At 43.2% G+C, this 13,986-nt stretch overlaps 1 protein-coding gene across 1 annotated transcript in view; it reads right to left on the bottom strand.

The window, feature by feature from the left end:
- LOC115846364 (E3 SUMO-protein ligase RanBP2) overlaps positions 1–7,500 on the bottom strand; it is a 53,331-nt gene extending 45,831 nt beyond the window's left edge. Inside the window, exons 1-4 of the mRNA XM_030845032.3 lie at positions 7,364–7,500; positions 2,559–2,626; positions 1,158–1,269; positions 500–652 (exon numbers count right to left, since the gene is read on the bottom strand). Of these exons, the coding sequence (XP_030700892.2) occupies positions 500–652; positions 1,158–1,269; positions 2,559–2,626; positions 7,364–7,435 (405 nt within the window). The 5' untranslated portion in view covers positions 7,436–7,500. The remainder of the gene's footprint in view (positions 1–499; positions 653–1,157; positions 1,270–2,558; positions 2,627–7,363) is intronic.
- Positions 7,501–13,986: the final 6,486 nt, after the last annotated feature.

The raw sequence follows: 13,986 nt of genomic DNA on the forward strand, positions 1-13,986 counted from the left end.
TAGAAGTCAGTTTAATTTTAGCTCCACCATCTAGCTAACAAACCGTAAAATCCCTAAAACATTAATCATTCCAAAGGGTAAATGAGATGCCATGTGTGAAGCAAACTCGTACCTAATGAAAAAGCATATTGTGATAATGTATGTACTGTGAAATGGCTTCCACAATAAGTTAACGTCCATCACCTCACCCAGCTACAAATTACTTTCTCTTGCGATGAAAACTTTTAAGACCCCCTCTCAGCAACTTTCAAATGCACAGTGCAGTACTGTTCCCTATAGTCACAAGCTGTACTTCACATCCCCAGAACTTATTTATCTTATAACTGAAGGTTTGTACCCCTGTGACCCCCTTCACCCATTTCCCACACTCCCCATCCCCACACACACCGGTTTAAAGGTTACTACTGAAATCATTTAAACGCCAAATATTAGAAATAGCTGTGTCTTAAGTTTTCCCCAACTGCTTTTATTATATGCTTTCTTTTGCTTAATTTTTTACCTTTAGTTTATAAATTGCAGGACTTCCTGGAAAAAGTTTAGCTGCTCTTTCAACCCAGTATTTAGCTCTTCCATCACTAACATCATTTTTACAGAGCAATTCTGCAATCTTCAACACAAGATCTTTTTGTGTTGGGTTTAATTCCACTGAACGCTGATATCAAAAAAGAATTAAGAAATTAGTAGGATTCCTAAAGTCCATACACTCATACACAAGAATTAAAAATTTATCAAGTGACTCTATTAAAACTCTATTTCTAAATGACAGCATGTTATTTCAAGGCTATTAAAGTGTCTGCAAGTTTTCTGAAGATGAATTAAAAAAAATTATCTTTTTATTTGGTAAACGCAAAAAAGAAAAGGAAGAGAGGGAGGGAACCACACACATAAGAACAGCATTTCTGATCATGGTAAACTTGAAATTTATAGGTGTTAATCTTCTTTTACAATCGCTAATCTCTTAATGATAAAATACAGCATTCTTTGGGCTAAGAACTTCAAAATCTGTTTCAAGCTGTTTCACTTAATAGTACGATGATACCAGTGCTTGTTTTCAAGACATCCATAAAATATATGTGAATTATTTATTACATAAATTAACCTGGGCATTATGTGTGTTTGGCTATGCGAAGGCTATGCTTTAATCTTATATAGTTTACCTTGTAACATTCAACTGCTTTCTCTATGTTTTCCTCCACTTCGTAAAGAAGGCCGAGAAATCTGTGAGCTTTGGGATCCCTTTCTTGTACGTTAATGTATGTAGATATATATCTGTTTAAAAATAACAATAATATAAAAACAATCTTTAAATTATCACATTTAGAACTGCATTTAACTGCTGAGAGAATATCTTAAGCCCAGCAACCACTAAACTAATTTATATTGTTATTCTAATTCTTGACTACCATTATTTAAAGTAGAATATGCAGATAACTGAAAAGCATCCACAGATAGAAATAATACTTAAATACAAACACATGTACAAAGTTGACAACATACTCATTTTACCATTAAATGGTACATTTACCAAATTTTTTTTTCTAGTGTTACCCATTCTTAAGAAATGAACATATAAATTACCTTTTTTCTATTATTACACTTTGGGAATAGCACTAAGTTTTGCACAGACATTAGAAAGTGATTACAATAAATCTTTAAACTATCATAATGCAAAACACTAAAGAGGAACGATTTCCAAATAACAACTAAGAGAACGTATTCACCTTTTAAACAAGAAAATAACATCTAACGGGACTGTACCCAGCTAAAACAGCACAGAAGAAAAATCACTCACTACACCACCAAATGACGGTGACTTCCATTCTCTAACTCAAGTGACAACTAAAAATAAGCATATTCTAGGTCCAGTGAATGTTATCACAGGAGATATTAGACCAAAGATCAACACTGGAGGAAAAAGTTTCATATTAATAAGGAACAGGGTGAACAGGCCCAATGCTGCCAGTTAAATAAAGGCGCTAACACTTTCCTTATCAGAATTTTCATCTTCCCGTCAATGCCTTTAATAGCCTGCCTCCCTCAGAATTTCCAGCTTTAAGTCACTATAAATCAGGAAATCAGACCACCAAGCTTCTTGGCTCTATGGTGAGACAAAGCCTCCCAGGATCACCTATCCAGTCAACTAAAGATCTTTTACACAAGCTATTCTCCTGCCCAGGAATTAGTTTAATTTTGTATTCATTGCCATTTTTTTCCAGCTGATAAAAGTAGCAGATATCTAACCAGGAAGAAATTAAGATATAGGCATGGTTCTCTTTTATTCTAACCCAGAACAATCTTTAGCGAAAATTTAATGCCAAACGATTTCTTGCCCTGGGTGTAAATAAGCAGCAGACATGCAGAAAGTATCATTCTAGACTCAACCTGCAGATGGAATCCAGACTAGTTCTTATCACCAATCTGAGTGATGAATCCCTTATTTCCAGGACATACTTAGGAAGAACTGCTAAAAAAACGTGTATTTATCCATGTCAAAGAAGAACATGAAGTTAAAGCACCGGTTTTAGAAAATTAAGGCATGTTTACAGTTTGGTACTTACTTTTTAGCAAGATCATATTCTTTAGCTTCGTAATACAGCTTTGCAAAATAGAATCCTTTCATTGACTTCTAAAAAAAATTGAGAACTCTTTTATTTATCATATTTTGAATTCTGCATATTTTTCACAAGAGCTAAAATCTGTCCTAGCAAGGTTAATATTAATATATTTGATTTTTGTTCACTTAAAAGATTAAAAAAAAAACTGCCTGTAGAAATGCACATGTTCTAAAAGTCCTGAGTCCATGTTTTCTAATTTTCATGAAACAAAAAAATTAATTTAAGAACATCAAGACAAGATGACATCAGAAATTAAGAATTTATATCAGCAAGAAACCTTAGAAACCGTGTGGTGCCCCTCTCACTTTACAGATAAGTAAACAGACAGAAGCCCACTTTTCTAGGGGAGGAGAGGTATACGACAGACTTCACTTCTCCTGCCGTGTGTAAGCCTTTATGGGGAGAGTACCAAAGTACTTCAGACCCATTAAGGCACTGGGGATTCCCTGGTCCAGTTACTGACCGCTCCACAGATCATTATTCTACACTCAAGGAGCTAAAGAGGCAGAAATAAAAATTGAACTCTTCTGGTAATAATCCAAGTCCACACCCTGGCTCTTTTATTTCTATAAGCTCCAAAGTCCAGCCTGCTGAGACACACCAGATGATGTTACACACATGTGACAGAAGTACACAGCCATCAAGCATCTTATTTTTGAAAGCTACATAAGGACACAAAAACAAAAATCAACATATACTAAGTGAAAAAGCAGCCTACAAAGCAATGTTTTCTTTTATTGATTTTATTCCTAAATATACAGGTGTTAGATTTGTTTGCTGTGCCTGCTATTCACCAGGCACCATTCTGGGCACTGGGGAATGGGCAGGAAATTAAGTCTCTGTCTTCATGCACAAAGGCTGCAGTTCAGGAAGGGTGACAAGCACAGAGGCAGGAGAGAGTGCTATTTTACAGTATTTCACCAATTATGTACAGTGCCCTGCATCTTCACAAGGCTACAATCAGATTCAGCCCATGAAGCACAGGCACCCTAACGCTGTGCCTGTCCAACTGGCAAAACCCCAGGAGTCGGTCCTAAGTCCTCTTCCCTCTCAGAGCATCTCATCTGGGATACATAATCCATCTCACCCATGACTACGCTGACTCTCAAATGTGTATCTCTGGCTCTCAGCTCTCCTGAGCTCTACACTTATGTGTAAAATATCAAGACCTGTCAGTTCTACCTTCTGTGTTACCTCAATCCATCCATTTTTCTGCATCTCTACTGCTACTACCGAAGTACAAGCCTGCTATGATCTCTCTCTGGGACTATCAAAACGACTAATTCCTTCCTGTTTCCCTCCCAAAATTAATTCGCCAAAACATAAGACAAACCACACTGTGCCTTTCTTTAAAATTTAAAATCCTTTTACGGCTTTCATTACATTTTGAAGATACCCATATTTCTCACCAAAGACTAGCATGACGTGGCACCTGCCCAGCTCTACAACTTTACTTCATCTGCCCCTTGCATACTATGGTCTAGCCTGTGACTAAAACCAGAATGCATCTCTCCAACTGGGGCAGCCGTGGGGAGTCTCACTGCTTAATTTAAACAAAGGCAACTGTAGGTATTGATGTGATGTGATTTCTGCCCAGTACATTCAATGTCAGGGTAAAGAAATTCAATGAAGGTAGTATATAAACGGCAGAGTAACTATGAGTCTCTTAAGGTAGTCAGATGCCTTATCATCTAATTAGAGATTTACGAATTAACGACCAAGATTCTCACTAACCTAGTCAAACAACAGCTAAGGGGCAATGACTTGAAAGGATCGACTGACAAGGAGGACCATGTTAAGCACGACTCGCGTCTGGCACATAAACAGATATGAAAAGTAGAGTGAGTGGAAAGCCCTCAGTGCCACTCACCTCCCTCCCCTCTACACCTTGGGGAGGCAGAGCTGGGTCCAGTACACCTGCCAAAAGCATAACACAAGTATATCCATCACATTAAAAGTGCAAAAGAAATAAACCACAAGATCATCTCAAATGCCACCAGAAGAAAAAAGCATGTGACAATATCCAACACCCGGGCTTCCCTGGTGGCACAGTGGATAAGAATCCACCTGCCAACGCAGGGGACACAGGTTTGAGCCCTGGTCCGGGAAGATCCCACATGCCGCAGAGCAAATAGGCCCGTGCGCCACAACTGCTGAGCCTGCGCTCTAGAGCCCGCGAGCCACAACTACTGAGCCCGCGTGCCTAGAGCCCGCGCTCCGCAACAAGAGAAGCCACTGCAATGAGAAGCCCACATACCGCAACAAAGAGTAGCCCCCGCTCGCTGCAACTACAGAAAGCCCGCACGCAACAACGAAGACCCAATGCAGCCAAAAATAAATAAATTAATTTTTTTTTAAAAAAGGAATACATCGTAGGAAATTAAACCAACCAAAAAAATAGAGCAATTATTATTTACTCTAGGAAAAATAAAACTACACAATAAAGGTGACTTGAATGCAAAAATATTTACCTTACCGTAATTATATAAACACTAGATATTCACTTAACTAAAATTTACAAGAACAGAACTGAAAAAAGGAGGGGAAAAGTAAATACATCTGTGGACCGGTCTGGAGGAGAGGTGAAAGCCAGCAGAAAGTGTCTAAAATGAGGAAAAGGAGATAAAGAAATAAAAGTACAGTCGACCCTTGAACAAAGCAAGGGTTAGGGGCACTGACCCTCTACCCAGTTCAAGATCCACATATACATACAGTCGGCCCTCTGTATACACACTCGGTTCCTCCATACCCAAGTTTCCACATCCTAAGATTCAACCAACCGTGGATCGCACAGTACTCTAACACATATTTATTGAAAATAAACCCACATTTAAGTGGACCTGTGCTGTTCAAACCCGTGTTGTTCAAGGGTCAACTGTACATATGTATGTTATTCAGAAGTATGAAATACAGATGTTAAGGGTAGAACACACACCTAAGAGCTGTCAAGTTGCCTCTAAGGAGCAGGAAATCAGGGGTGTGGAATAAAAAGCCAACTAGACAGAAAACTAGGAAAACTAAATAGAAGCCATCTGGAAAAAAAATTGAAGAAACGTTAAGTGACATTTTCAACAAGAACAAAAACAGATGTAAAGGAGTAGAAAATGGCAGAACAAAAGATGAGGTGAACAAACGAAAGCACACTGGAAGCCTGGGAAGATGGGAGACTATGGACCCATCACAGCACCTAGAACTTGGACATCCTAGAAAGCCTGGTCTGTTCACACATGGCCAGTCTCTGCCAAACTGGGTACCAAGTAGATACCAATCTCTTCCTACTCTTCACAGCTGCTGTCTCTGTTCACTCCACCATCTCCCTCCCAACCTGTCCACAGCACCCTGTTTTGTCATTTCACTGAGACCCAAGTTTACAGAATTACTGTCACATGTTCCAAAGTTACGCACTTGCTAGTCAATATTCCACTGAAGGCCCCAGGTTCTAAAATCAATGATTTCTCCTTGTCTGAAGAAAAACATCTGCTCAAAACACTCTTTATAAATGTAAAAGAGGTGAGAGTAATAACCAACCCGTAAAGTTTTGTCCCCACCCTTATTCATTTGACAGAAAAGTTCCTTAGTTCAGAGAACATTCTAACTCCTGTCTAGACAGTGGTTCTTACTCTTTTGAGACCCAGGGTCCCCACTTAGAATTTCATAAAAGCTCTCAACTTGCTTTAGAAAAAAAAGGTACACCGTTTTCAGGGGTACAGAAACGTTCAGTGAGGTTCCGGCTCAGGCTCTGGTACATTTGCATTCATGAGTACGCCAGCAGTTGGGAATTACAGTCTGCATGTAAGCACCTGGTCCCCTCCTCCGGAGGGATGGGCTGCCCGCCACTCCACTGGTCCTAAGAGAAACTAAGCCACACCCACTGCCAATCCCGCCGAGCCACCTGTGTCCCCAGGACAAGTAGCTTTCATCTCTCCAGGTCTCAACATCCACAGGGTCGTCGGCAGTAACACCACACACACCTAGAACGTGGCTAAAGACACAATTACGGTGCCATTATATTCCTGACTGTCGCTCGGTTTTCGGCTTTTAACTTCCTCATGCATCTTTATTCGCTTAGGCCCCTGCCCAGAACACCTTGAACGACCGTCCCTCTAACAGCCACACCCGAGGGCTCACCAAACGCGCCGAGCACTGCCCTCAATGTTTAACGAAGACCCTCCTAAAGCTCCTGTCGGTACCCTAACGCCGCCCTACTGCTGAAGTAAGCTACACTGACCTCAAACCCCACAGCGTGTGCGGGGCAGAGCTGCATTCGACCCCGGACAGCGACCAGGGATCCGACCAGCGACTGGCGGATCCACGGTGCACCCAGCTCGCTATCTGCCTCCAAGGAGGAAAAGTACCCCGAGAGGCGTCGCCGGAAGGCCACAAAATCTGCCCCGGACACAAGGCCCGGGAGGAAATGCAGACCCCACCAGGGCTCCGCTGAAAAACAAAATGCCGGTAAAAGCAGCTGTGAGGAGCGGCGGCGTGTGAGGGGCGGCAGGGCGGCCGGGCCTCGGCGCGGAGCCCGGGCCGTGGGCGCAGCGGGGCCGCCTCCCTGGCCGCCCGGGCGCCGGGGACGAAGAGGAGAGGAAGTGGAGGAGAAAAAAAAGAAGGAGAAGGAAGAGAAAGCGCCAACGCCGCCGCCCGCCCCGCCGCCTCCCCGCCCCCCGGCCGCCGGCCGCGCCTCAGCGCGAACCATGGCGCCGCCGCCCACGGGCCCGCCTGGAGGCCGCGCGCCCCGGCCCGCTCACCTCTCGGAGAGACGGGGCGGAGCCCTGCACCGAGGCGATATACCGCTCCACGTCGGCCTTGTTGCGCCTCATAGCGCCGCCGACCAGGGTTCGCGCGCGGGACGCCAGCGCCTAGGCCGCAGCGGCTGCGGTCTCGAGAGCGCGGCGCCCAAAGATCCGTGACGCAGCGCCGTCGCCGGCGAGAGCCCGACGCGCCTGCGAGTGTGCGTGCGTGCGTGTCGCGTCAGCCCTGTGCGCCGCGCAGGCCCGTGGGCGCCGGCGCGCGGAGGTGACTGCGCTTGCGCGGCGCGGAAATAAGAAGCTCGCGGGCTGTGTGACGCGGCAGAAAGTGCATAGCGACTACGTGGGCCGCGAGAAGCAACGTCCGTGAATAGCCCGCCCCACAGGCGCTGGAGGCGGACGGGGTGTACCCGGTGCTGACGTCACTCTTCGGCGCCAGTCGTGTGCGTCAAAGCGCTCGTTTTTGGAATTTGAATTTTTAGGTCTTAGCTTAAAACAAGTTTCATAAAATGTTTTCAGTAGGTTTTAGGATTAAAAAGATCACATCCGTGTATACAGGGAGTTTAGAATTTATGGTTATGGATAATTTTGATCCTTTTTTTATAGACTTAAAACAGTTTTATCCAACACATGGAACTAACCTGGCCTCTTACAGCCTATCCTTTTTGATTTTTCAATTTTTCCAAATTTTCCACAATGAGCAATTATTGCATTTATAAAGAGGGAAAATAAAACAGAACATTCTGGTTCTGTTTTATTTCAATCATATTGGATGTGAATAAGGGTGGCTGGTTTGGAAGAGCCTACCTTGGGTAGTTGATCTTCCTAGTATTGGGTGGGCCAAAAGTGCCTTCCGTTTTTTAAGTAAAAATAAAAGACACATTTTTCGTTTTCGCCAAGAACTACATTGAACAACGTATTCACCCTTTTGTTCCACTACCTTCTGCCATTTTTCAGGCAACTTCGTAATCCCATCTTACCAAAACTTTTTATCTTTTTGAGCAAAGAACTGTTCCAGGTGCCTTTTACAGTCTTTCAGGGAACTGAATTTTTTTCCATTAAGAGAACTTTCTAAAGACCGAAATCAATGGAAATCCCTAGGCGCAATGTCTGGTGAATATGGTAGATGAATCAGAACTTCCCAGCCAAGCTGTAAATAACAGTTTTTTTTTTTATTTTGCCTGGTCATCAGAGAAACACGCAGTCTTGCGTTATCCTGATGGAAGATTATGTGTTTTCTGTTGACTAATCCGGACGCTTTTCGTCGAGTGCTGTTTTCAGTTGGTCTACTTGGGAGCAGTACTTGTTGGAATTAATTGTTTGGTTTTCCGGAAGAAGCTCATAATAGAGGACTCCCTTCCAATCCCCCTATAGACACAACACCACCTTCTTTGAATGAAAACTGGCCTTTGGTGTGGTTGGTCATGGTTCATTTTGCTTGCCCCACAATCTTTTCCGTTCCACATTGTTGTACATATCCACTTGTCATCGCCCATCGCAATTGGTTTTAAAAATGGAACCTTTTTATTTATGTTTCAGTAGAGAATCACGTGTGAAAATATGGTCAAGGTTTTTTGCGCTTAACTTATGTTGAACCCACACATCAAAGCGATTCACATAACCAAGCTGGTGCAAACGATTTTCAACGCTTGATTTGGATATTTTGAGTATGTCGGCTATCTCCCGCGTGGTATAACATTGATTGTTCTTAATTATTGTTTCGATTTGATCGCCATCAACTTCAACTGGTCTACCTGACCGTGGAGCATCGTCCAGCGAGAGATCTCCAGCACGAAACTTCACAAACCACTTTTGACACGTTTGATCAGTCACAGCACCTTGTCCATACACTGCACAAATCCTTTTTTGCAATTCGGTTGTGTGTGTGTGTGTGTGTTTTCTGGTTGTGTTTTTACCTTTCTTGAAATAATAGAGCATAACATGCCGAAAATGCTTTTTTCCTTCCATCTTCAATATTAAACTGGCTACACAAAAATTCACCAATTTTGATGTCTTTTTTTAAATGCACGCTGATATGACAGCTGTCACATACAGTCTAACAAAATTGTTTCGAATGAAGTTAAAGACCACTAAGTGCTGCTAGAGGCACCTTATGGAAAAAAACAAAAGAAACTTTGGCCCACCCAGTACTTGCCCCAGGTCCCAGCTAATGATAGCTTATCAAGGGAGTGGTGAGGGGCCTGCCCCTCTACTGGTTTCCCTGGTAACTAATGAGCCCACCTGAAGTCAATTCCCCTATAACTGGTAATCCCTCTTTCCCCGAGGAAGTGGAGACGCCACCCTGTCCTGCCCTCGGTCCACTGCACACAGTGGGGTGTTGCTCCAGGATCTTGCTTCAGACGTGTAAGCTCCTCCATCCATTAAACTATCGATGTCTCTGTTGCTGACTCCGGGCTCTTCTGTCTTGAAGCTGGGCAAGCACAGGGCTTGTAGGCCTGCGGGGTGCAGCCCAGCAGCTTCACATATATTGACTCGTTTGATGCTTCCAACAACTTCGTGAAGGTAATGTTGTTTGTTATTATGCTCAAGTCGACAGATAAGGAAACCAAAGGAGTGGACAGGAAAGCAACTTTGCCAAGCACACCTGGTAAAATTACTACCTTTAATCTGTTTTACTAGAATATATTGAAAAGGAGTAAGCCAAAGAAAAAACCTTGAGGCACTCAAGAGGCTTTTCTTAAATACATTTATTAAGCTTTGAAACTTCAGTTTTCACCAAATGGGAGGATGAGTCTGTCCTGCTGGGCTTTAAAAATAGACATTCTTCTCCAGGAAGATGTCCATCCTAGCCCACATCTTTTCCCAGCATGGACCAGATGCATCCCAACTTGTTCTCACAAGTAATTATCCTTCCCCCAAATCACACAGCTAACTGTAATGTTCTCTCCGAGGACCACCTTACCGGTGGGATGGATTCCACTCTAATGGCTGCATCACTCATGTTGATGCATTACAATTTAATTCAAATGAGAGTTGAATCCATAGAAATATCACTTATGACGTCTTTCATCAGCCACAGTTTTACCTGATTAATCTGAGTCCTCAACTTCTGAATTAATTGAACTGACAGGCATCCAGCATTGATGCTGATCAAATCAGGAGCTTTTTCATCTCCTCAAGTCCACCTGTCCTCTGCGGCTGCTTACCATCCCTGGCAGACACCTTGTCTTTCATGTAATCACATGACTCTTTCTTCAGAATCACGCATGCCGTCAGTTCATCCCATCATTTTCTCAGCACTCTTATTTTGTACGATTCCACAGTAATCCTAAACTACTCGTAGGTAGCACTGGGAATATTCTCATGACATTTTTTTTTGTTTTTCTCTTTTTTTTTCTCTTTATTTTTTTCTCATGACTTTTGAACTTAGTAGACACGACGAGGTTAAAATGTTCATAGAGAACCTCAGAAACAGGAGGAACCAACAGGACTGCACGTTGCCACCGATGCTATCTTTTGTTCTTGGACATAATTAAGTTTTCATTTAAAAACTTTTGCTTTCATCACATCTGTAAAAATAGAGGCTTTTGTACATGCTACTCTCAATGTCTGTACAACCTAAACTGCCTTACGGTGCAGAAATGGATCCTTCATCCATGAGCTGAGGAAGGATTTAGAGCTATCACATGATAGCACGACCCTGCCTGGGATCACGCAGGCAGAGCTTGCACAAATCATAAATTAAGAAATGTGTATACACACGTATGTATATGCATTTGTATGTGTACATCTATATGTGTATACATATAGGTGTATGTATATGCACGCACATGTGTGTTTGTATGTATGTGTCTCTGGAAATTGAAGTCCCTAAATCAGTGCTGTCTAATATAATGTGACCCAACATGGATTTTAAAATTTTCTAGAAGCCACACTTTAAAAAATAAGAAGGAACAGGAGAAATTCATTTGAATAGCCTTTTATTCAACCCAGTATATTTAAAACATAATTTCAGCATGCAATTAATATGAGCAAATTGTTAATAAACTATCTTACATTCTTTTCTTTGTACCAAGCGTTCAAAATCTGATCTGTGGAAATTGAATCTGCGTTTAGATTTCATAAAATTTAGGGTTGAAAAAATAGATTCATATACCCAAGTTGTCCCGAACATACTTAGAAGTTATCAATAATTGAATTGAATAGCAAGTTTTAAATTTTAAATTAATTAAAATTACTTAAAAATCCAGTTCCTCAGGAGGACCAGCTACATTTCAATTGCCATGTGTGTCTGGTGTGTTGGATGGCAAAGCTCTCATAGTTCTATTGACGTCGAACTTAGAAAGGAAAGAGTTGTGTTGGAAAATAGATACTACTTGTAGCAGTCAGTGTGGCTGACAGAAAACTACAGAAAAAAAAAACTACAGCGTCCCAGAAGGTAAAACACAGAGCTTTAAGGAGAGAATAATCAACAGTGTAAAATGCTGCAAAAAGATCAGGAATGATGACTGAGGAAAACTCTTTAGACTTGTTTCCTATAAGTTGATTTTTGAAAGAAATGGTGCAGGCAAAAAGCAGCCTGCAAACGGTTGAGGGATTAGGTGGTGAAGAAACGAACGCACCTAAGTGATGATCACTGTCTTTTTATTAGGGAAAACTGACGTTGGTACTCTTTGGTAGATAATCACATAGAAAAATTGCCCATTGTGGGGTGTATAGTTTCATGAATTTTAAGGCATGCATAGATTCATGTAATGACTACCACAGTCGGGATACAGAACAACTCCATCATTCCCCAAACTGACTCACACGACTGCTTTAGAATCACACCCTCCCAGCACTGATCACTCCCCACACTATAGTTTTGTCTTCTCAAGAATGTCTTACGGATGGAATCATACTGTGTGTTTTCATACTGGCTTTGTTCACTCAGCATAATGCCTTTGAAATTCATCCAAGTTTTTGCATCCTCAATAGTTCATTCTTTTTCATTGCTGAGTAACATTCCACAGGTGAGCGGACCACAGGGTTATCCATTGACCAGTTGTAGGGCATGTGGGTTGTTGCCAGTTTCTGGTGGTCGTGAAGAGAGCTGCTGTAAACATTTTTTTATCAGTTTTTTCTTCAATGAACACAAGTTTTCATTTCTCTAGGGCAAGGGTTTGCAAACTATGGCCGTTGTGTGGACTGGCTGCCTGTTTTTTTTTTTTTAATAAATTAATTTAGTTGTTTTTGGCTGCGTTGGGTCTTCGTTGCTGCGTGCTGGCTTTCTCTCATTGCGGTGAGCGGGGGCTACTCTTCGTTGCGGTGCGCGGGCTTCTCATTGTGGTGGCTCCTCTTGTTGTGGAGCACGGGCTCTAGGCGCGCAGGCTTCAGTGGTTGTGGCACGCAGGCTCAGTAGTTGTGGCTCGTGGGCTCTAGAGCGGAGACTCAGTAGTTGTGGCGCACGGGCTTAGTTGCTCCGCGGCATGTGGGATCTTCCCGGACCAGGGCTCGAGCCCGTGTCCCCTGCATTGGCAGGCGGATTCTTAACCACTGCGCCACCAGGGAAGTCCCTGGCTGCCTGTTTTTGCAAATAAAATTTTTCTGCAACACGACCATGCCCATTCGTTTATGTGGTGTCTTATGGCTGTTTTGTGCTGTGAGAGTTGAGTAGTTAGTTGTGACTGAGACCTATGTCCTACAAGCCTAAAATATTTACTCTCTGGCCCTTTAAGGAAAACTTTGCTTATAAGTCCTCTAAAGAAAGACTCAGGCCTCCAAGCCAGAGTCTCGCCCAAGCCTCTCACCTCCTTCGTGCCACCTCCTTGCCTTTCCGGCATCCACCTCTCCCACGCCCTCTTCTCTGTGTGCCTCAGTCTCCTGCCGGAAGAAATGGGTTGAGCCCCAAGAAGGCTGAGGAGGGATGGGGGAGGGCCTGGGGTGGGTTCTGCCCACCGCCCACCCCAAGCCACAGGGGCTCTAGCCAGGGCCTAGGAGAGGAGGGCGCTGGCTCGGGGCGGGGGGGTGGGTAGCTGCCCCCGTTACTGCTGCTGCTGTCTTGCTGTAGTCACCTGCCCCGTCCCTTCCCTCTTTCCCACTGCTGTCCATGGTGAGGAGGGAGGTGCAGTCCCCAGTTCCTACCCCGCAGGGCTGTTACTTGGTTTTTAAACGACTGGTTGGGATAAAATCCTAAAGAAATAAAACTTCCAATGGATTAAAGAAAAAAAAGACTGAGGAGTGGGACTGTTAGGTCCTCTAGTGGGTGTTCTGTACAGCTTTACGAGAGGCTGCCGAGCTGACGGAGTGGCCGCCTCAGTGCTGCGTTCCCACCAGAGGTACGGCGCCCTTGTCAGCACTTGGTACTGCCAGCATTTTTAAATTTAAGCCATTCTAAAAAGCGTGTAGCAGAATTTGTCATGGTTCTGTTCTAGCCCCTCACCGGTAATATTGCTGGACATTTTTTCATAGGCATATTTGCCAGCCATATATCTTGTTTGGTAAACTCTGTGTTTTACTTGTTGCCCATATTTTAATCCGGTTGTTCGTTGTGATGAGATAAAATCTACATTTTAAGGCAGAACAAGAAAATTTAAACATCAAGTTCTCTGTCTGTGTCCCCTGGGCTTTCCCCCTCCCTCCCTAATGAGCAGTGTGCATCTGCATTACACATTAACCAGACC

Source organism: Globicephala melas, chromosome 12, assembly GCF_963455315.2.
Source record: "Globicephala melas chromosome 12, mGloMel1.2, whole genome shotgun sequence".
NCBI classification, from domain to species: domain Eukaryota; kingdom Metazoa; phylum Chordata; class Mammalia; order Artiodactyla; family Delphinidae; genus Globicephala; species Globicephala melas.